Here is a 24,378-nt window from a genome sequence, read left to right on the forward strand (position 1 = left end):
AGAGTTTATGCGACTCTTTATGCGAAGAGTTTATGCGACTAAGAAGAGAATAAGGTAAATTTTAGACTAAATGGGAGTCGAATCGAGGACCTCCGGATTGCGAGAGTATAGAACAAGCAACCTTGACACCATTGAATTCATTGTTTTAATTTACTAAAGGTGTGCCGAGTGATCGGGCTGTGGCCCTCGGCTTTAAAAAAATCCCGTCATCTCCACGAAGTGAATGATGATGAGAGGGGCGAAGTTAAAATGCTTATCGGTAAAACCGTGAAACATTCGCCCACACATCATACAAAGACTCGACACGTCAAGCTTTCCACCGCTCCGTTGACAAGCCCGTCGACGACGTCGATGTTTGTGGTGATTATCTAGGGCTTGTTTGGGACGATGAGAATATCCATGGGTAAGTTGGCGAATTCGGTGTGTGACATTTTAGCCACCTTAGCCGCCGCGTTCTGCAGAGCGTCTTGTGTCGCGTACCCCCGGTACGTGTCTTCAGCTCGCAGGCGACGAACCACAACCTCTTCTTCTTCCTTTCCTCCTTGTTGGGTAGCAACGAACGCGTTGAACGTTTTGACCTAGCTCTTCGGCCAATCTTTGGTTGGCCAATCCTTAGGGGGAGCCTGCCACAATCATCATCAATGTGCCGTGTACGGCCGGGACAGGGCCCGAGCAAGAGGAGCTTCGCCCCTAAAACGTTGACTATCGGCACACGAACCTCGTCGTGTACAGTGGGTTTGATGTTGCTTGGCCCGTAATTATCCTCTACAATAGGTAACAGCGCGTAAAGAATGAGTATGAGCATTACAGCACTCTCACTTAGGCGTATTGGCCAGTGACGATTTCAGCTGCTAAATAACGTGGAAATGCAAGCAATCTCATCGAAATAGAACATATCAACAGTAGGGCTCAAATTTCGCATTAATGAGGACTGTAAACGTCATACAAGTTTTTTTTAAATAAGAGAGCACTGTTAGATTGTGTTAGACGCTACGTCACTTCACTATATTCTCGTTAATACACGCCGTTGTGGTTGGGGTGTTTTTGGTTCTGTGCAGTCTTATAAGGGTGCTAAAAAATGTTGTAAAATCGACATTCTTATCGAACACTTTTGGTCCAACATTGGCTTACAATCAGTCTTCACGAGGAAGTGCATGCATAAATAAATAAATAAATAAATAAATAAATACCGCCATATTCGAAACTCGGATATTTTGCAACGCAAACGCTCATTATGAGAGAGAGAGAGAGAGAGAGAGAGAGAGAGAGAGAGAGAGAGAGAGAGAGAGAGAGAGAGAGAGAGAGAGAGAGAGAGAGAGAGAGAGAGAGAGGAGAGAGAGAGAGAGAGAGAGAGAGAGAGAGAGAGAGAGAGAGAGAGAGAGAGAGAGAGAGAGAGAGAGAGCTCAGCCGGTGCCTATGTTGCCAAGCTCCCCTCTCAGCGACCCGTTTGAGAACGGACCAGTTCCCCCGGTCCCGCACGCCCCGACCCCCCGGCACCCTCGTGAGGGCGGGCCAACAGTGCCGGCGCGTCCAGAGCCAGGCGGACCAGCCGCAGTTGGATCTCCGGGTCGCTGCTGTGCAGAGCTGCCTCCCAGTCGTGATGACTCTTAATGAACGTCGGTGGTGCCTTCGGGCAAGCCCAGATTATGTGTGCGAGTGTGGCTTTATCAATCTTGCATCTTGGACATTGGTCGGTATAAGTTTCTGGGTATATGCGGCTAAATAGTTTGGGGTGGGGGTAAGTATTAGTTGGTATGAATCTGAGTGTGGTTGTCTGTTGTCGGGCAAAGTGGCGGGAGGGGTTAGGATATTGTTGACGTGTTTCACGGTAGTAGTGAAGAATGTCACCGTATGTGAGCAACGGGTGCCAGTGCAAGCTGGGAGAGACGGGTCGATCGAATGGGTCCTGGTTCGTGCATTCACAAGCCCAATCGTGGGCCGCCTCATTGCCCTCCAGCCCAGCATGTGCCGGTGCCCATATGAGGTTGATTTGCGGAAGTGGCTGCATTATCGTCCGCAAAACCGCTAGTGTGTGGGGGCTTCCCAGGCCGTTCGATATAGTGCGATAGGCGTCCTGACGGTCGGTGCCGATTGTTCCTGGGGTTCCGGAGGCCGTTATTCGTACATTATGAGGTGCGTTTAAGTTGTAGGGTCTCCAATTTATTTTTGAGTGAGCACGTGAGTCCTCAAAACCTCCGACTACTACCATACAGAGTTACACATTTCTGGCAGCGATGACGCCATGGTTGCATGGATGCAGCCACGTTCAAGCAAACGTTCCCTTAGGGGTATGTTCTACTTATTGGAAAATGGATGATTCAAGAGCGGAATAGATTAAAAAAGCGCGACTCAAGATCAGCGTTTGGATACCCCGATGGACGCTCTAGGTGCGGAGTACAATGAGCACGGAGCGCGAAAGGCCACTTGAAAGCGACGTCAGCTTTCAAGTGGATTTTGAACACTTTTGAAAGGCGGAGTGGCTTTAGCTGTCCATTTTATTTTAGGCATGTTCGAACAATATATCCACGTGCTTCTGATAGCCGAGCTCGACATGCTGTACTCGTGGTGTAGAGTTTCAGAGCTGCATATCAGCTTCTGAAGCCGCGTTCCAAATAAATACTCACCGTTTATTTTAAAGACGGTAGTCTTTCTTGGGCTATTTAAACCCGAAGATTTTGGTCTGTCCGCATGTCTTTCTGTCCCTTGCTTCATCCTTCCGGTCAATAGTTACAAGCATACTTGAACGAGAGATTTATTTTGGCAAAACTTTTTCCACACCCCTGAGTATGGAAGCATACCTGATACTTGTCAACATTGACCCGCCGCGGTGGCTCAGTGGCTAAGGTCAATAAAAAAAAAAAGCTCAGTGGCTAAGGTGTTGCGCTGCTGAGCACGAGGGCGCGGGTTCGATTCCCGGCCACGGCGGCCGCTTTTCTGATGGAGGCGAAAAGCAAAAACGCCCGTGTGTACGAGATTTCGGCGCACGTGAAAGATCCCCAGATGGTCGAAATTAATCCGGAGGCCTCCACTACGGCGCGCCTCATCGCCTGCGTTGCGTCGGCGCGTTAGACCCCGCAATCAATCAATCAATCAATCAATCAATCAATCAATCAATCAATCAATCAATCAATCAATCAATCAATCAATCAATCAATCAATCACTTGTCAAGATTGTTGAGCAAAAAGAAAACACTAGGGACATTTGAGGCAAAATATCAATGCACAACTGCTTACTCGCAGTGTTCTTTTATTGCAAATAAATGTGTGCTTGATATTTACGATAGCAAATAAATAATACTCGTGTAAAAACAATATTTTGACCCAAAAATACAAAATGCGCTCGCGCGAACCTGGACCTCGTGGCAATGTTCCATGCACGGCCTCCGCGATCGGCTGCCGGCGGCAGTTCCAGTAGATGGCGCAAGAAGTGGAACGCGGGAAAATTGAATTGACTTTAGCAAACCAAACCTCCTCTGTGCTTATTGTGGGAGGACCGAAAGGAATGGGAAGAACATGAGAGGTGGGTGTGGGATAGAAGAGAGGCACTAACAGCGCGCCGCCGGTAGCCGATCGCGGAGGCCACGTTCCAAGTTCAACAGTAACAAAAAGTTCCAGTAGATGGCGCAAGAAGTGGAACGCGGGAAAATTGAATTGACTTTAGCAAACCAAACCTCCTCTGTGCTTATTGTGGGAGGACCGAAAGGAAGGGGAAGAACATGAGAGGTGGGTGTGGGATAGAAGAGAGGCACTAATGTGGCAGAGACGGTAGAAGGGTTTCTTTTTTCAAACGGCTTTTGCAGCGAAATGAATAGATACGCGGCCAATTTTCGTTTATTGTTTGTTGTATACTTCAAACAGATGATTTTTTATCACTCGGTTTTTATTCACACACGGTTTATCACACATGATTTTGTATGGTACCTTTGTGCATTACAAATAGCATTCGGGATTTCGGGAAACTTTGCTCCATTTAGATCAGTTTCAGCTGCTGGTTCTGTAGGTTTTGTTTCTTTTATGTCGATTTCGGTTACGATTCAAAATGAGTGTTGCCAAACTGCCTAGAAACATGCATCCGGAGTACCATCAAGACCGTCGGCTAGCCCGGGCTACGGCGGCTCCACAGGCAGTACTACTCGAACCGAGCAATATGTTACGTCGACTGTCTTGTTCACTCCAGCTGTCTCCGAGGGTCCTCTGTGACGTTCACTTCCAGACACTCGTGCCCGGGTACTCTTGTGATATTAACATTATTCATTGTGGTTAGGAGAATCTTTCCAAAGCGTTTTGGTATTTTGCCTGCAGAGATCAGTCTGATCAGCTATCAGCCTGATCAGTCTTTGAAAGCCCGTAATGATGTTTATGTTTCTATTCTATAGTTCCTGCTCGTTGAATTGCCAAGAGGATCGCTCCAATTTCAATGTCTTCCGGCCCTGTGTGCTCCTGTGTGTCTTCAGTGCCTGTAAAAATTGCCAGGGCTGTCCACTACGACAACTGTTGCCTTCGCACTTTCGTACATCCCCGCGTCGGCGACGGCGTGTTCCGTGTTTTCACGGTTTTGGAACTTCGAAGGAATTTGATCCTATAGGTTGTCGCTTGTTCTTGTGTAAATTTGGATCCATGTTTGTCGGTAGGGGATAGTTTTAATAGGGAGTCGCTGGATCACTGACATGTCTATCATTGCGTCCGGTCGTTTCTTCTCCGGAGGGAGGAGGAGGAAGAAAACTTTATTTAGTACAGAAATCGAGCTGGTTGGTGGGCGAGGTTCGCTGTCCAGGACTCTGTTCGTGCGGCCAGCTGACTTCGCCCTTTCAGCGAGCCAAAGCATGCTTACCCAGGTCCAAGCTGGCAAGTTCACTATCCCACTGGGTAGGATTGGGAATTAGAACAGCGCCTGGGTTTTATTGGCATGCCCAAACCATATGGTAGAGCCACAGTGCCGGAATAAGGGGGTTACAAATTGTGGGGTGAATGGCGCGTAGCCGTGTAGGGCATGCAAATGTGTTCTGAGGTTGTCGGGGGGTGATTCCTTGTTCCTTTGTAGGCCGGCAGCGGGAAGGCGCGTCGTGTGCGCATGTAGCATTCGGTGATGCGTGTGATGAGTGAGGGTCCGGTCCTCCAATCGTCCTCTTATGGTGTGAGGTGTGCAAGTCGTGAGTGTGAGCCGCTTCATTGGCGCGAAGAGATGAGTGGGCAGGCGTCCAGAGTTGTTCTTTTATGGGGGTTTTGGGTCAAAATTTATAGTGCTTCGTGCCAATTATTCCGGCTGTGTACTTTCGACACGCCGCTTGCGAGTCTGTAACGATGGTCGTGGCTTGGTTTAGGGCAATGGCTTTGAGTGCCGCTTCTTCCGCTTCGAGGATGGTGGCCTGGCGAAAAGTGACACTTGTAATCAGACCAGTGGGGGTGGTGACCACCGCTGTTTTGGCGTTTGCACGCGCGTAGTCCGCTGCGTCTGTGAATACTGTTTTTTTTTTTTTAGTCGCCGTACTGCCTGCCCTAGCCGTTCGTCGGCCTTGTTGCTGCTGGGGGCTCATTTTTCTTGGCAGTGGGGCAACCTTCCGCTTCGATCTTGTTTCCAGGGGTACGTATTCGGCAGTCTGCGTTTCCACCGGAGGTGCGTATCCCAGGTTCGTGAGTATACTTGGCGTTCTGTCGGCGTATATGCTTAGCCGCGCTTTTTGGGCGTTTAGGTGCACCTCTGTAAGCTGGTATAATGTATTGGGTACCCCTAGTGTTACCAGGAGAGCAGTTGAAGTGCTTGTCGGTATATGGAGGGCTTGTCTGTAGGCTGTTACGAATCGGCCCGCGCCGCCGTACTTTCCCGCATCACTCTTCGGCTGTGCGGCGACGCCACTGCGTGCGCCTTTCAGCCGTCAGGCGCCACCATGTCGGTGACTCATTATTCAGGTTTCAACAAGCCGGCTCAGACGCTTCGCTATCGACGCATTTCAAACTTCAACGGTTGCCGGCCCGGCGAGGCGCGTCGCAACCCGTTCAAGGACACAGAGGCCCCGCGATCTCAGCGAAGTCCTCCTCTCTCTCCTCTCTCGGACTCAACGTGCGCCGAGGCTACCGACGACTCACGAACTCTGGAAAGAGCGTTGTGTGTGTCTGTGACGTTCGTGGCGTGTTGCCGCTTGTTGGCGTTTTGACAGTTACCGCTTTTGGGTATAAATAGAGCTGCGCAAGCGCTGTAAACCATTCCTGTTAGAGCAGCGAATCCATGCTGTCACTCTGCTCGAGTCCTGTATTGTAATCTCGCCCGTCGGGGCATTGTTCTTTGGCTTCGGCTCACCTCTCGCTATGAAGTAAACAGTTACGTTGGCCTATTTGATTCAGGACCTCTTCCCGGCTGCAGTCGGCCTTCCCGGTCGCAACAACTGGTGTCAGCGCTGGGATGACACGGTCGCAGCAAGGCCTTGCGTATCATGGTATCTATCTTTGCAAAGTATCCCGCAGTACCAACTGTGTGGCACCCTTAATCTGCACCAAAATGCATTATTGGCAAATTTAACAGATTGAATCACTTCAAAAGCGTAAATGGAGATACTAATTGGCCGAAGGAATTTTAAATGTACACGAGAACACAAAAATTTCAATCTAATAAAGTAATACAACAATCGATGAAATCAGAACTATCTTTTACGCGCGCGCCCTCACGCGAAAAATGCAAAAACTAACCAGCTTCAAAAAACAAAACGAAACATGAATTGAAATTTGTAAAAGAGCACCAACAGTGCAACGCTCAGTATCTGATTGTCAAAGCTAACGCATGTAATTGTATACTATTATTCTACATTATCTGCCGAAGGAAAAGGAGGAGGAGGAATAAACGTTTATTGATTCCTCTGAAAAGGAAAATTGAGCGGTGGATACTCTTCATTGTAGTAGCGTTAACCATCCACGGTGGGTGGCGTCCCTAGTCCAATTTGCCATGGCCCTCAGCTGCTTGTCTGGCCCGGATCACCCGGCCGCGCTGGTCATCCAGGACCTCGCTGGACAGCAGGACTGCTCCGTCGATGGCGCCAGGACCTCCGGGAGTTCCTTCACACCGTTGCACTCTCAGACCATGTGGTAGAGAGTGTTGGGGGTGCCGAGGAATTGGCAGTTGTAACTGTACAGACTGGGATGAATCAAGTGCAACTGTGAGGCGTGCGGAAAAGAGTTAGTTTAGAGTCTTGTTAACTGCGTTGCTTGTTCTTTGGTGAGTTGTGGATGAGGAGGTGGATATTTCCGTTTGCCCAATCTGTAATATTTCAATATGTTCCTGGTGCGTCGTGGGATAGGTGGGAACATCGGCATTGGAGTGGCGTGAGCTTCTGTGATGGGGGTGAAGGTAGCGGTGGGTGCCCGGTGGGAATGATCTCGGGCAGCGGCATCAGCCGCCATATTATCCTCCAGAAACTCGTGCCCTGGTGTCCACACGATGTATACGTCCTGTGCATCTTCTTCTTTTTGATCCTTTAGCTTTAGGAGTATATTAAGCGCCACTGTGGAAATAAGACCCTTCTGAAAATTTCTGCAGGCTGTTTGGGAGTCTGTGATTATAATCATGCGAGCTTGACTTTCCGTGATCGTTGTAGTAGCGAGAGCAATCGCTGCCTCTTCTGCAGAGTCAATATTTTCAGTCGGGATAGTTGCCGAGCTTAGCTCCTTTCCTTTGCTGTTGGTGACGGTTATCGCGTGTGCTGCACGGTTTGCGCTTGAATATCTTGCGGCGTCGACGTACCTGGTTCCGCTATCTTTACCATAGGCTTTTTTCAGTGCCTTTACCCTGGCATTTCTCCTTCCTTTGTGGTAAAGAGGGTGTAAGTTGCGAGGGATATTGGCAACCGGGATGTACTCCCTCAGACAAAGTGGGATGCGCCTTTTTTGGGTTTGGGAATCCAAGTTCACCTCATACCCGAGACGGCGTAAAGTGGCGCGACCTGTTTCTGTGAGTTTCAGCCGTCCAATTTGGGTAACCTTTGGGGCTCTATTAGGTTCCTACAACGTGTTATGTACCCCTAGTTGCAGTAGCTTCTCCGTCGAAGTCTTCGCTGGTAGACCCAGTGCCAATTTGTATGTTTGCCTGACAGGGATGTTCAGTTTCTCTTTTTCGGCGTTTTTTAGCCCCAAATAGGGCGTGTAATTCTGCTGATAATTAATGCTTGTATTATCGAATTGTATCTTCTTCCTTGAGTCCATGCTTTTTGTTCGCAACCCTCTTGACCAAGTGGGTTACCTGGGTGATGGTGCTTTGGAGCTTGTGGAGTGTAGCAGCTCCTGATCCGTCCTTTTGGAGTGAGGCCTAATACTCATAGAGTGTTCACCTTTGGAATAGGGATGCCATGAAACTCCACTTCCGAGTCCGGTGCTTCCGGCGGGGGTCTGCCTCTCGTACTCTGCCTGAGTACCAGAAGTTCCGACTTGTCTGAGGCGACGGAAAGTCCACAGTGGTTGAGGTATGCCTCGGTGCGATCTACGGGTTCCTGCAGGGAATCCTGTTGGTTTCATGTTCACCCTCGGGTTGCCCATAATATGAAGTCATCAGCGTAGATGGCATGTCTAAGAGCAGGGATTGCATTTAGCTTGTTGGGTAGCTTGATCATCGCGATATAAAAGTAACGGTGAGATCACTGAGCCCTGTGGGGTGCCTTTTGCTGGGACCTGGAATTTGTCACTCCGTAGCTTTCCTAGGCCCCACTGTCGCCATCCGAGACGAAAGGAAGTCCTGAACGTAGTTGTAGGCCCAAACCCCTCATTGGGAGTCTTGTAAGTTCTTCAGTATGACCCCGTGCGATACATTATCAAATCCACCTTTAACGTCAAGCGCCAGGACGGCGCTTTTTTGTGACGTGCTCAGGTTGTCAATGACCTGTTCTTTTACCTGTAGTAGAATATCTTTGCGTTGATAAGTACGGCCGGAAACCGTACATGGAGTCGCTGATCCTTATTTTGTTGTGCTCCATGTGAAGGGTTAGGCGATCCAGAACCATGTGCTCCATGAGTTTCCCTACGCACGAGGTCAATGAAATAGGCCTCAGTTTAGACAATCCGATAGGCTTGTTGGGCTTTGGAATCATGGTCACGTTGGCATGCTTCCACGGCGCCGGTATACTTCCACTCTCCCATACCTCGTTTATTCTGTTGAGAAGATCCTCCTTGATTTTTTCTGGGATGTTGCGGAGTATTCTGTCGGTAATCTTGTCCGCTCCTGGCGCAGTGTTCCTTGTGAGCTTGGCGAACGCCGCAAAAAAAAAAAAAAAAAAAAAAAAACTTGCAGTGAAGGGAAGCGGCGTAGGAATGCTCGCGCATTGGTAAGCAATTTGCGCAATGAAGCAATGCCTGAGAGGGAACAGTGACAACCGATATCTCCATGCGCCAGATTTTACGCATCGTAGATTTGCATTGTTATGCTGGAGGTCAGAGCTCCCATCATCATGTTTGCTCGACTTGGTCGTTGTACGCTGCAGGCTCTAAACTCCACGTTTTGTTCCAAACATTTGCAGAGGTCGCATTACGCCCGTGCGATGTGCTCTTCCTTTTGTTTCGCTATCGCCTCGTTCGCCGCTGGTCCTTGTCAGAGTCTGCCGGTCGAGGTTCACCGCAGGAACATTATCGCAGCTGATAGCGACCGGGGCTTCACCCAGCCATGCGTCATATCTGCCCTAGCCGGGATTGCCTCGGCTATTGGTAGACTGACGATGGGTGGTGATAAGGACGGCCAGGATAAATCCCCCATACCAGGTATCTCGTTGGTTTTAAAAAGGAAACAATTGCTCTCATGTGCGCATTAGCAAACTGGGCTTTTTTTCTTCAAATTCTCTGTTGCACGATGACTACGAACCTCCAGAGGGTGTACCATCATAATCATCACCACCACCACCACCAGCCTATCTACGCCCACTGCAGGGCAAAGGCCTCTCCCAATAATCTCCAATTATCCCGGTCCTGTTCTAACTGCGACCAATTTATCCCCGCAAACTTCTTGATCTCATCTGACCATCTAACTTTCTGCCGCCCCCTGCCACGCTTGCCATCTCTAGGGATCCACTCTGTTACCCTTAATGACCAACGGTTACCTTGCCTTCGCATTACATATGCCCTGCCCAGGTTCATTTCTTCTTCTTAATTTCTACTAATATAATATGTCCTTAACCCGCGTTTGCTGCCTGACCCAGTCCGCTCTCTTCTTGTCCCTTAATGTTACACCTATCATCTTCCGTTACATTGCTCGCTGAGTCGTTCTCAATTTAAGTTGAACCCTCTTAGTGAGCCTCCAAGTTTCTGCCTCGTACGTGAGTGCAGGTAAAATGCAGCTGTCTTACACTTGCTTCTTCAGGGACAATGGTAGGCTGCCATTCAGTATCTGAGAATGCCTGCCGAATGCACTCCAGCCCATTCTTATCCTTCGAATTATTTCTGCCTCATGGTTGGGATCTGGTGTCACAACAGATATATTTCTTTACCACTTCCACTGCCTCGCCGCCTATCTCAAACCGCTGTGCTTCCGAGGTTATTGATCATTACTTTAGTGTTCTGCATATTAATTTCCAGGCCCACGGTTCTACTCTGTTTGTCCAGTGCGGAAAGCATGCTTTTCAATTCGTCAAGGCAACGTCATCAGCAAATCTGAGGTTACTGAGATATTCTCCATTAACCCTTACTCCCACCTGTTCCCAATCCAGTGTTCTGAATACTTCTTGTAAACATGCTTTGAATAACATTGGAGAGATTGTGTCTCATTGTCTGATGCCCTTCCTTATAAGTATATATATATATATATATATATATATATATATATATATATATATATATATATATATATATATATATATATATATATATATATATATATATATATAGCAAAAAAAGAAAGACACACGTCGAAAAAAGAAAAGGTTTAACGTTTCGGCCGAGGGACCGGCCTTCGTCAGTTATTCTGACGAAGGCCGGTCCCTCGGCCGAAACGTTAAACCTTTTCTTTTTTCGACGTGTGTCTTTCTTTTTTTGCTACGACTTGCCGGTGTCCAAGAAATATTTTCCTGCAATATATATATATATATATATATATATATATAATATAGACTCTGGTATATAGACTCTGGAAAACTTTGTTTGCCCCCCTAAAACAAATAACATGATCGCCCGAAGGCAACTGACCAAGTCGTCTGTTCTTCTTCATAAAAACTGTGACCTAGTCGAACGTCAGTTACTTGCTGCCAATAGGAACTTTCTCTCCCCTGTGGTATGGTGACACTCTAGGAGGCTGCGACAAACCAACGGCGGGCGCCGAATGTCCTGGCTTTCGGCCCCGATGTGTTCTGCTTTTTATGTTTAACGTATCTGCGCAAAATAAAAAGAAACAACGCCCATTTTGCCTGCTGTCCACCACTTTCATTTTTCAGATTCACGGGAACCCCCTGACTTCCCCGTTCCGAATACGCGTGCTATTGTTTGAAGCACAGGAATCCATATATTGTGACATCATATATATTCGTGCGGAATGCGAAAATATTTATAAATTGTGTTTTGGAGCAAAAAAAGAAAGCTGTGCCCGTGTCAGAAATGAAAGTGTCAGTGCCCTCTGTCAACTAAAAACAACAGTTTGTGCGACAGGTCTTTCCTCTCGCTGGTATCACCAGGAGCTCTCTATTTTGAGATGCCTTAGAACCGACATACGAACCTCTCGGTGCGGTGTCACCGCATAACGTCAGTATGTTCGTTTAAACAGGCATTGCGCCGATAGCCTGGCCATTGTCCGAACGCGTTGTGAAGACGGACGGAGTCTCGTTAAATGTGTGGCGTGCACTCATGTTCGGTTGCAACCCCTGTCGCTGAATTGTTTTCTTTTCTATGGCGGTTTTTACAGCTTTGGCTGCTATAGAGAACATGTCGGGTGTATGTTTTGTCCGCGCCAAAATCGTCGTTGTCTCGGCTTGCCTTTAAAGGGTGCTCCACAGCAAGTACACTAAAGTGCTGCGGTGTAGGTAGCAAAATGAAGGGATGAGGAAGGTCGACAATTGCAGCGCTAGATAACGATAATAGTGATAATTTATAGTAAATTATGCTGAAGCCTCCAGCATAATTTACCATAAATTGTCAGAAGCTGCAATTGTGTCCCGTCTACGCTGCGCTGTTTCCCGTCTACGCCTCGTCCTCGTCCCTTTGCGCTGTTTTCAAGAATGCTATACCAACACGCCCAAGCTTATACCTTAGATAAGAAAACACGTTTTATCGCTGCTTTTAAAATCGATGCTTATTGTGTGAGGTTATTTTCTTTTTAAAAGTATAAGTGGCAAAAATCAAAAGGCATGTAGATGCCTATTTACAGCACAGCCTATTTATAGCACAGACCGTTTTGCTGCAATCTTCCGCTGACTTGTAGCGATGGAAACGGACAAGAAAAGAGCTGCAACTCCCGCTCTTTTGCATCAGCTCTAAGCCATTCCACATGATCGCTTGCTCGCACGGGAGTTCCATAAGCTTACTAAGTTAGAAATGACTGTAGTAGCAGTTTCCAAATGACGTTCTCTCCCGGGCAATACGATTGGGTAGTGGTGAGTGCTGATTTTGCCTGGGCCCGGCGTAGTGACGCGTGGGAGGCTCGTGAAATTTTCTATACAGTTATTCACGTGTTATTCTCCCGCTTTATTGGCGGAGAACATATATATATGATTCCTCACGGAGGATACTTCTCCCGTGGTTGAACCAATATATACTTGGCATTCCATCAGGAGCTCACGGAAGTTACTATAGCATGAACTACTCACACCACACCTCGGAGGAAGCGACATTCTTTCGCGGCATGGCAGTGACTACGAGTCTTGCGTGCTTCAAATGATAATGCCATCGCACTTGCCCAAAAACTGATTTCGATGGGGAAGATCCACAACTAACGTTCCACAGGGCTGGCTGAGTTTCGAGCAATACATAACGTCTATCCCCAGCCTCTTGTACGCGAAGTTATATTCGGTGCTTTACGTTGCACACCACTCAGGTAACTCATACACCATGCTGAAACAGAAAATAACCGGACTTTTGTGTGCGCGCGTGCGTGGGGACAGCTGTTCCTTTTACCCGTTACACCTGGTGGAGCATTTATGAGTGAACTTATTTGACTGATCAGCTGGTCTGTCGTTTTGCAACGCGAAACGTGCGTCGGCAATACATGCGTCGGAATGGCTCTGCTCCGCGTACACTCTCCCACGTCGCCATAGCAACGGCGCACCTCAATTCGGCGGCGGCGATCGGAGCGCGTGCGAGACAGCCAGAAGATGTGCCATGGACTGCCCCCGTTGTAAGATTCATGGACTCCTCCATTTGTCATTTTGTACTGCCCAGAACTGCTCCAGAGCAGCTCCAAACTTCTTTTACGAATAGAATTTCCAGTGAAAAAGCAGTCCTTGACTGTTCGGGAACCACTCAAAACTTCTACGCACTGGAAAATAAAGTGAGCTTGCGGATGACGTCACGTCATGAGCGCTACATTTCGCGGCGCAGATGGCTCGGAAACAACGATAACTAGGCATGTTGCTTTGACCTGCCGCTGTACGCACAGATACGTTGTCATCATGGCGCCAGAGCGCAAACAGAGGAGGAACTTTTGTAATAACGAAAAAAATAAACCAAACAAAACAAAACAATAGAGGCGAAAGCAACTGAACAAAGACAATGCCGACTTCAGAAATATTCGAAAGCAAAGAAAATAAAACATATTCCCAGAAAAAAGAAATTAAAGAACGAAAAACTCTGTATAGAAAAATAAGAGACAAAACCCGCAGTGACTCCGGCCGCATTTTTTACAACTTATGTTACCTGCTGCGATGCTTTCATTACTTAAAGTTGTTGGATGTATGATGCACAATTCAACGACATTGGCAGTACTAACAAGAGATGTATCTGACTGTACTCTTTACAACATACTATATTCTCACAGGCTTCACCAATTTTTGTAGCCTTTTCTGATAGACTTTGACAAGGCTGCCTCATTGGAGGTCATCATGCATGATATTGGCGTGTATCGCCTTGCTCGTCCTTACGTGCTCTGGCAGGTCCCTGCAACGTAAACGAGTGCTGGTTTAACCTGTTATTTAAGAGCCGAACTATGTGCTCTCAACTACAGTACTCCCTCTCTCGCCCCCGACGAGATTTATGCATTCTGCGTTAATGTACTGCTTGCCGGAAATCTCCGCACCAACAATTCCACTTGCTGCTGTAGCTGATCCCAGTGGTATGTGACAACCCAACCCAACCTAATCTAGCCATCCAGCGCAACCTGACCCGACCCAAGTTGACCTATTCTAACAAAACCTAGCCCAACCCATCCCCCTAACCAATACATAATGAAACCCAACAGTCGTCTGCGATAACTTATAAGCTAGAAAAAAAAAAAAAAAAGGAAGCGTTTCGCCTCACCATCATCGGCATCCGTTTGGTCGACCGCGTCGAAGAGGGACACAATAGCGACGATCAGCAGCCTTCCGAGCAGACCTCCAGGCGCCATGGCAGGCACAACGCGCAGATCTCTCGGCGCGACAGGCCAGAAGCCCGCCCCAACCGGCCGCGCTTGGAATCAATGGCCGCTGGTTCTGCTACGGTTGTCCGGCCGCGAGCTGTCGTCACCTCCCGGCTTCGGCCCGCTATCTCCCTTCTCCGATTTTATCTCTTTCTTTTTTTCTTTGTTCAGTCCCTTTGCGCATATGCGATTATCGCGACGTGCCCTCGTATCGACGCGGCAATGACAACATACGTGGTGGCTCCTCTCCGTTCTGCACACACTCAGCCGTCGCCGGTGCCGGGAACGCGACGAATGTGTTCTCCGAGCGTATGTGTTGTAGGACGTGACGCACTACGGCAGTGCGTAACGCGAGCCGCAAAAAGAACCGGGAAATGTCGGCGGCTGTCCGCGCAGTCCACAAACATCTGTTCTGACCAGACGGCCCCTTGCGTGTTGCGGAAGGGAGAGACCTGTCTGATACATGCTTCGTGCTTTTGGTCTTCCGCTGTAGTTAATAGTGCAGTCCCGTCCTTCGACATTCTGCGTCATTCTCGCGCGGCGAATAAAGCGCTGTCATTGATGCTATACCTGTAGCCCCATTACAAGTTGCCAACGTGGTTGGCGGCCACATTCGTGGCGAGGTTTGCCGAGCGGTTGAGTTTCTCCTAAGTCTTCGTTTATCTCCGATTTAGGGCTCCGGACAAGATACCGCGGTCGTCAAAAAGAGAATGCTCCCACACCTCTCGTCTGTATCTGTATAGAGCTGCCCTCACGAGGAAGGGGCGTGTACGACGTCAGCAACGAAAGGAGATCCAACAAGAATATCTCCCCCGTTTTCTCCGCCCCGCGTCGTGATACAGCGCCGAAAGGAGACAACTTCCGCGATCTCGGTTGCAGATCCGAGAGTTAGGACATGAGATAAGAAAGACTTGACATCTTTGTCACGTGCTCTGTAATCTGCTGATGGCAATGATGATCTCTTCCTTCGTGTGAACACTGAACAGCAATGTGCGGCAGTATTGTGGAATATTTTGCTCTTGTGCAAGTGGTGCTTTTCTTGTGTTCGTCTTGCCTCTCCATTACGTGATGATTTGCTCATGTTTAATTGCTTTGAACTAGTTAGAGTATATCAGGCGCTTGTTATCTATAAGGGACTAGTTTGAAGTCAGCCCTTGTATTTTCCTGATGCTAACTTGTCCGTTTGTTCTGCTTTCGCGTTGTTCGTTGCCCATTTGGTTTTAACATTTCGTGTGCGCGTATGCGTGTGCATGTACGCGCATGCGGGCGTTTGTATGCGTGTGTGCGTAAGTGTGCGTGCGTGAATGTGCATGTGCGTGTGTGTTCACATTATGCCTCCGTGACTCCCCACCATTTCATTTAACATGAAGGACTAAACCTTCTATTTTGTTGCGCCCCCTGCCGGTTACGAGTGAAATGATGATGGCTGCCCAAGTCGACAGAGCAGTTTAATGTCGGGGTTTCACTGATCATGGTTCCCGTTGGATTTGTCTGCGTATACAGAGACAGCCGACACCAGCAAAAGAAGACCAAAGCGCAAGGAGGGAGAGGTGCTTTTTGTCGCGTGTGAAGGCACAGAAACGTCGGGGCAAACTCACTGCCGACGAATGATAAGACTGAGAGGAGCAAAACACAGATGCGAGGTCCTTCAGCTCGCCTGCAGCAGTGCTTGTGCGAGTGGTGCATCAGCGGTATAATTGCTTTATCTAAACCCTTAGGTCGGTTGTGCACAACAGTCAAGCCTTTAGTACACCGCCAGTGCTATGCTCAGCTTTACGTGTACGGGTTTCCTGTAGGTTAAACGTTTTTCTGTGGCTTGAGAGGGAAGATTTGCGCTAACCCTCAGCAAACAGGGAATATCTTCGAGGAGAAGCTTCGACAAGCATTCCTATAAGACTCTGTCTATAGTTTAGACAGAGAGGAAAGCACGGAAGCTAATGGTATGTCCGATGAGAGCTATTTCAATCTAGTATTTGGCACATACATCTGCATTGGCTACGCGTGACTTACGAAACTTCAGGCGCAGGCACCGATAAAATAGTGATTTTACTCACCGTACTTCAGAAACCTTTATTGAACTTCCCTTGGTTTGTTTTCACAAAGGATAAGAGACGAAACCTGAAGGCCCCGAAAACACGTCCAAATTTGCATTTCACGCGTCGGAGCCACCAATGGGCCACGAGGACCGCCATACTGCAGAGCTACGGATTAATTTAGGGCATGCGGGTATTTTTAACGTACACCTACTTATACGGATGCCCTCGTTTATCGCCTCCACCAGAAAAAAAAAAGAAAAATAAACAGCCGTGCGGCTGGTTAATTAATCCCGCGGACTCGTACTCAGCAGCACAATACCTCATCCACATAAATATCATGACGGGTACCGATAATCCGTTGTCCATTGCACTTTATCCGCAGGCGCGTCGACCACCGTAATAGAAAGACGTTTAGGCGACCTAATCTTGCGCGAATGGTCTGTTGCCTGTCCCTTATGGGCTGAAGCGTAGCAGCTTCACAACATCAGACGAGTACCGGTAGTTGCTGTTATTATTGCAAACAGTACCCCTGAAACAGTATATATATACACTGACTGAGCGTGGTCGAAACTTCTATTGGAAGCACACGAGAGGGGTAGACCGTTTATGGTTCCGAAGAAGAAGCAGGGGAAACCGCCTAGCCATCTCATATGGGTCCCTCGGCATGTCTCCTCCCTCATCTTGGTCGGTGTCCAGAACCCGGTTGGCCACCGCTGTCCAGTGGTAGACAGAACTGGACCGATGGACGAGATAGGAAAATGCGCCGGCCAAGGACTATTCGGGTAACACTGGAGAGAACCTGTTGTTTATGGGAAAGGCGTTCATTCTGAAGCAGATGTAAACCGGCTGCTGATATTAACAAGGATGAATAAATATGTCAGCCATTTAAATATATATTTGTCATATAGATATCACTCACTTTTTGCAACGTCAACATAAAGAAACTGTTTTATCGTATTCAAGGTTTATTGAAACATTCATTCGGCATAAACGGTATTGGTATACCAGAGGAATCCGCGGTCGTGCGCGAATGGGCATCGATATGTGTCTTGGTGACTATGTCACGGTCTCTCAACCTCTGCCACGGTAATGAGTGTAGGGTATACCGTGACACCCCTATGAAGTAAGTATATGGTATTAGTAAGTATATGGTATTACTTAGTAGTAATAATATAGCATATAACATAGTAACTATATAGTATAAGTATTACATCAATTAATTACTCATACATACATGCATACATAAGTTTTTACCTAAGTTCGTTGATCTCTCAGCTTGTATCTCTTTCCCGCCCTCCCCTCTCTTGGGCCTTTCTTCCTTTTCCCCCTCCCCTGACAGAGTAGCATGAAGGCGATTTTATACGCCGGCTAAACACTCTGTTTCTAATAAAGTGCTTCTCTCTCTCTCTCTCTCTCTCAATTAATTACTCAGTAATTGAATTTTTAAAAGTGATTCTCGACGTACAAAGGAATTCAGTGCTTTAGGATGTCTCAAAACGAATAGAAGTCACAGATTGATTATATTGATCGTCCTTAGGTCGCTTGTTGATACTATTTTACGCGCAGCTACACGATTCGGTAATGGTTGGTAAAGTAGCGCCATTGTTCTATCGTAGATGTGAAGTGAGCGCCAAAGTGGTAACGAAAGGAATCTGACAATCATTAAGGCGTACCTGCCACCATAACGGTCAACCTGACAATGCATGCAAAACCGTTATTTTAACGATCTACCTGGTAACGATGCTGTGCCGGCCTGTTGAGAAATTGTATTGAAATGGGCCAGACATTGAGACACGAGTGTTAAACAGCGTATTCAGGTTATTCAGATTAAGTGTGCTCACAGTGCGATATTGAATGTTACTCCGATATTGTCCGGGCTACGTATGCGACGGCCGTGATGTTGGTGAAGACGCCCATGCTGCGTGTCGGTGACGCCAAGTGCACGAGCGACTTAACACTTGCGTCGCTTTTGCTGCTTCTCTATGGCCTTACATGATAGCTGTGTCTAGTGCACGCCGAATACGAGGTGAAGGGGCGTCAGATCATCTGCGCCAGAGCGATTTTGTCAGCTGGCGAAATTAATGGTCGTCTGTTGCTGAAAGCACCACCTGAACACCTGCGTCGTTCTCGACTAACTAAGCCTCGTTTGTGTTTTGCAGACATCGCGGTTACTCCCGGGCTGAACGATCCTGGCGGTAAGGAGGAGGGGAGGGGGGCTGCCAGTTTAAGTACTCACGAGGTAATTTTAACAGAGGAGCTGTTTAAGCTTGAGGTTAGTCCGTTGACGTTAGCTGAAAACACTACAAAGAAAAAAAACAGCGCCGCCTGGAAAGGGTGCACCGCCGCAGACAGGTTATTATAACAGTGAAACAGGCTTTCGCGCCTGCTAGAGGGTGAGCACAAGGGGCATATGCTTATGCGCACCCCTTACTATGCTATTTTAAAGGGGATAGTCTTTGTTGGGCTACTAGAACACACACACACACAAAAATTTGGCGCGGCTTGCACTAATGGTGCAAAGCTGGAGAAACAGCGGAGCTGGGGGTCGACCTAGCTTCTTTCCCCTAAGATCCACTGTCAATGTGGGGGACCGACCGGAAGGCAAATGCGTCTGAACTTGGCCTCGCTCCTCAAAACTTAGCCTATAGCCTATAGCCTAGCAAGAACATCGCAAAACCGAACAAGACTTAGCAAAGCCTAGCAAAACCTAGCAAAAGTTAGCAAAATTAGAAGGAGCTAGTTCGACCACCAGCTCCGCCGTTTTTCCAGCCTTGCACCACTAGTGCAAGCTGCGCCATTTTTTAAGAAGAGGTGTACAACGGGCGGCTATGTCAAATAACTCACTACAAAAAGTTTCAACTAGAACAAAATTTGCCCGGTGGCCGCCATTTTGGGGAAAAAGTCCTTTTCCGTTTTAGTTTATGCTTACCACAGCGAACTACACGACCTGGCTGCCTCACGCTTGACGAATTATCACAGCATCGGCTTTGAAAGCACATAACAAAGCGAGAAGGTGCATCTTCCAGCTGAAATATGATGGCAAAAAGAAAATTATAACGGTTTTAAAACAATTTTTTTTAGCTTACCGTCGCGCTGCTCAGTAATCCCAACACAACGCTTTACACCATGTACAAATACGCGCATGAAGCCCATTAGAAAATGACGCCAATCAGGCCCGAGGGAGAATGCTCTGCGTGAGAGAGAGAGAGAGAGAGAGAGAGAGAGAGAGAGAGAGAGAGAGAGAGAGGGGGAGGGAGAGAGAGAGAGAGAGAGAGGGGGAGGGGAGAGAGAGAGAGAGAGAGAGAGAGAGAGAGAGAGAGAGAGAGAGAGAGAGAGAGAGAGAGAGAGAGAGAGAGAGAGAGAGAGAATTTTAATGAGCTCAAATGTGAGAGTGAAACCCCTAGCCCCATGGAGGAAGAAAAAGTTAGAAGACGGCGCCGCCGGAGAAACGTGAAGCCTATACATAAAAAGTAAAATCGAAGTCGGCCCAGGCGTCACTGCACCACGTGACCCCACCGCACCGCCTCTGTATGGGCCGCCGCGCTCTTCAATTTCGTCTGCTCGAAACTGCTCTGCGGCCCGTTGTCGCGAAGCCTGCTATATGTTGGTTTTTTTTTCCCACGGCTTTTGTCTTCCGCACGTACGCGGCACTCCTGCCCGCACACGGGCATGAGATCGCCGAGCAGACAAATGCAGGAAGGACGGGGAACAGCTACCGCCAACGAAACACGAGAGCATGGAGGCACGAGAGATGCCCCGGAGTCGGAGACCGCCGCCGCCGCCGGCCCACCCGACCTTGGAGGGCCGACTGCGGCGGCTTGAGAAAGGGAAACGGCGGAGGGAGCGGCTTCAACGGACCTGGGCTTGCGAAGGCTAGCTGCGTGACGTCATGCCGTCTCCTAACTTTTTTTTCCTCCATGCCTAGCCCGGGAATCCATGCGTTGCCCAAGCCGTCTTAGCCCGTGTCACCAGGAAAGTCTGGTCCTCCGGTTGACAGCTTGTCAGCAGTGTTTCCCACAGCTCAGGTAAGGAACGGGGGGAAAGGGGTGGTAGGGAGGGGTTGTGAGCGCATTCCACAATTATATGCCGGAGGGTACCTAGCTAGGGAAAAAAAAAATTCATAGAGCGGTGTACTGCGTGGGAAAAAATAAATTCACTCGAACCTGGTGTACGTACGTCCCTGCTTGTAATTGTCGGAGTGTTATTTCCTGAGTTTTGCTGAGGGATGGGTGAGAGCACGGGAATTTTTGTCTGGTGGACCGGTAAAATTGAGTAATGTCCTGATAGGCCAGAAGTGGCGTCGGAGCTGCGGTGACCTCGTGGTTCGGTGGGCCATGTTCGCGAGCCTGTTAGTGGGCGAAGTTGTTGCCCGTTACAGAGGCATGGGCAGGTGTCCAAGCGATCACCACTCGGTGAGTTGGACGGTAGCGCTGAAGTACCCGTACGGTCGTCGGTGCCACTCTTACTGAAAGAAAACTCGGCACCGTCCTTTTCTCACTCCTTGAAGACAAAACTGCTTCTTGCCCCCTCGGCATGAAAAAGGCAGTTGCAGTAACAGGCAGTATAACCTTTGTTCGCGTGGCGCATGCACGTCAAACTGCAACTGCAGAAAGGGTATTTCCATCTAGACATATTGCTGCCTCCTTTCTGTATCTTCTTTAGCTCTCGGTCATTGAGCTTTGGTTCTCCAAGTTCGTTATCGCAGTGGGCTCGCCTCATTGTTTGGCCCACGCGGCGTAATCCAATGGCTCTCCTGATAGGCACGCCGAGTTCGGATGATGTATCAATGCATTGCCTCCATGTAAGTGTTCTGCATAAACTTTCAGAGAACCCATTCGACGAAAACGATAAGGTACTTATGGGAGTTCGTTACATAAAAGGGGGTCAACATTATCAGGAGGAATCACCACCGCTAAAATGTGATCGCAGCTTTTGCTATTTCTTACAAGATATTTTTTTCGCTTGATGTGTGATTTCAGTAATCACGCAGGGTTTTTGTCCTACCCTACTAAGCTTGATCACTCACCTTGTAACTCTGCTGATATTATTCCAGTTACCTCATTAGCTTCCCGCTGATGATTCAGATCACGACGCTAGTTACCCACTAAATACAGTATGACATGTTCCAATACTCAACATTTTTCACCCAGGACCTTTTTTTGGGGGAGCTAAGCAAAACTATTATACAAAGTCTGTATTTAGCCTACAGCAAAAATTTTGCGTACTAAAACACAATCACTTTGTATAACTCTCCAGGACTTCTGTGTGAACAGATTTCATAACTTCCTAGCCATAAGGTTGCATTTGATGGCATCCCTCTCGGCGGATCCTGGTAGAACTTGGTCCTAAACGTATCACGTGCAAAAAGATTTCACCTTCGCTGCTAACTGCTCAATAGAGCGTTCAGATCGCTCTATACTTTTAGAAGAAATAATCGTGAAAGTAGCACGATCTGCATAAATGCTAGAAATGTCTTATAAAGTTTTGTTTATTAATCATAGCCTCGGAAACTATTAGAGTGGCGTGTGAATGATTACCTATAATACTGGTACGAGACGGCCTTATTTCACACACACACACACACACACAAAAATAGTTACGCAAGCAATGCGGCTGGCTTCCAAATACATTTAGGCAGATCGCAGGGTTGCGGATACAGACATCAGCCCCACCCAGCCGACGGGACGGAGCAGAGGCGACGAAGCACTTCCATGCGGGAAACTCAACAGAACAACGCTCTCTCTAAGAGCTCTCTCGGGCAGGTTCGGCTTCTGATCTTGTTCCAGGGGTTAACTTGCGGTGCTCATTGCTTGCGCCTGTAGTAACCATTTCAAGTGTATTACATGCACGTATAACATGCGCACGTACTAACGCCACGTTCGCAAAAAAACTAAAAAGCATTACCGATGTCCGTGCGTCTTTGGAAGAGTTTCTTACGGAATATACCATAAAAAGAATTCGACATCACTTTAAGGGCGTAGCAGTCAGCACAGTGAGATGTGGGCAGATTTGTACTTGCTTCGTAGTGGTTTGGCTAAAGGCATTTCAGCAGTGCCGAAAGTCTATTAAGCACAGAAAAAATGGACGCGTCTGTTATATTCGCAGGAGATAACAGCACGCGGTGAGAACCTAATTTCTTTTATACATATAAATTCTAAACTCCGCCTAGGAATGCAGTTCTCGTGTACAATTACCACTAGTTCCCTCATTTCTTTGGACATTGCGATGTCTGCCGGTGGAAATATCGCGTTCAACAGTTGGATAAATTGGCTCACTTCGAAGATAACTCCTAGGAAGAATTCCCCTACCTGCCCTCGAGCTCCTACAAGCCCTAGTATCCCCTCCTAACATCACAATCGTCTGGACCCCAGGTCATGCCTCCCTCCTTGGAAATGAGGCAGCCCACAAATGTGGCCCGTGAACTCCGCTACCGGGTAGAGCCACTAAATAAGCTGATCTAGTGGCCCTACTACCGGGCACTCCCGACGAGACAGGGTGAATTGGACACCCTGACAGACACGCTGCACCCACTACTAGCCACCTACTCCGATATCTTATCGCACTCCCGACACACCCGCCGAAAATATTCTCCTCCAGACCCTGCACTCACCAACGAAAAATCCCGCATCTGGCTATGTCTCCAAACAAATACATACTACAACGGAACCATCCTGTCTCACATCTCCCCCAGCCGTTACACCTACAACTGCCCTCACTGCCACACCCAGCCAAAGCCCCCTCCCTCCTATTCTTCGGCCCACACCACCCCTCCCCACTCCCCCCACCTACTCCCGAGCTGTGGGAATGCGCGCTGATCAGCTCGGACTTGCAGGGCCAGCAAAACCTCATCCAACGGGCTACCCGAACAGCAAAAGCACGCGGCTACCTAGACTAAAACGGCCACCCATCTGCTCTAAATTTGAAAACAAACGTTTATTCCTCCTCCTCACTTTTTCAAAAGTCATACAACTTCCTATGGTAATAAAAAACAGGCCATTTTAAATATTTTTACAGTTCTGGCCGATTTCGTTACTGCTCTGAAGATTGCGGTGTATTCTTTGCAATCTCAACTTCTTGTGAGTAGTAGCAGAGTGCGTAGGCAGCGGAACCAAGAAGCAAATTAGGGCTTAATTTTTGATACATAGTACCTATTGGAGTTTCGCACCTTCGTATAATAAAAGACCCAGGAAGAGTGACGAAAAATCAAAACTGCGTGTTTTTTAGTTCAAGTTCTCGTAAACATTTTTTGTTTCGGTGATTACGCAAGAACCAGCTCGTTCCCTCTAACAACTTTTGCTTTCTCGAAAATCGACGAAGAAAAATTTTCACCATTTCACCATTTTTTCAAAACACTACAAAATCAGAATAGCACGCATAAGATTGGTATGCAAGCAAAACAACAACAACAACAAGAAATTGACGCACCTTTCACTACTGTTGCAAGGCTGGAGAAACAGCAGAGCTGGCGGCCGCTCTCCCTTCCTGGCTGTTGCACTTAAAATGGATTTCCGAAGTTGCCGCTGAAAGGTCTCCATGACTGGCAGGCCCGAAACGTTTTGTGAGCAGCCTTTCACATCTCTCCCAAAGTGGACCGCGTTAGCACACGCTAGAACCCGCGGCAACCGGCTTCGCGAACTCGGCGTCTGTAGTGCGAACTCGGTGTCTGTAGCGCGAACTCGGCGTCTGTACTTCCCACTTCAGACACGAACGCACTAGAAGTGGAGAGGGCAACAGCACGCGAAAGATCGCGCCCCGAACACTGGGCAGAGTGCTCTCAAATGTCGAGCTGGCTGACGCGCTCCTCACGAGGAGCACGTGCGCTCGGTATTTTTTGGTATTTTT

General features: G+C 48.1%; 1 protein-coding gene across 3 annotated transcripts in view; it reads right to left on the bottom strand.

The window, feature by feature from the left end:
- Window positions 1-14,774, bottom strand: part of LOC144169676 (uncharacterized) — a 41,754-nt gene extending 26,980 nt beyond the window's left edge. For 2 of the 3 annotated variants that reach the window (XM_077698962.1, XM_077698961.1), the window contains exon 1: window positions 14,401-14,773. In XM_077698962.1, coding sequence (XP_077555088.1) covers window positions 14,401-14,488 — 88 coding nt within the window. In that variant the 5' untranslated portion in view covers window positions 14,489-14,773. Of the gene's footprint in view, window positions 1-14,400 lie in introns of all 3 variants that reach the window. The other variant, XM_077698963.1, reaches the window with a different exon arrangement.
- Window positions 14,775-24,378: the final 9,604 nt, after the last annotated feature.

This window comes from Haemaphysalis longicornis, unplaced genomic scaffold (assembly GCF_048455015.1).
Source record: "Haemaphysalis longicornis isolate Haplotype H1 unplaced genomic scaffold, Haemaphysalis longicornis Haplotype H1 scaffold_2, whole genome shotgun sequence".
NCBI lineage: Eukaryota > Metazoa > Arthropoda > Arachnida > Ixodida > Ixodidae > Haemaphysalis > Haemaphysalis longicornis.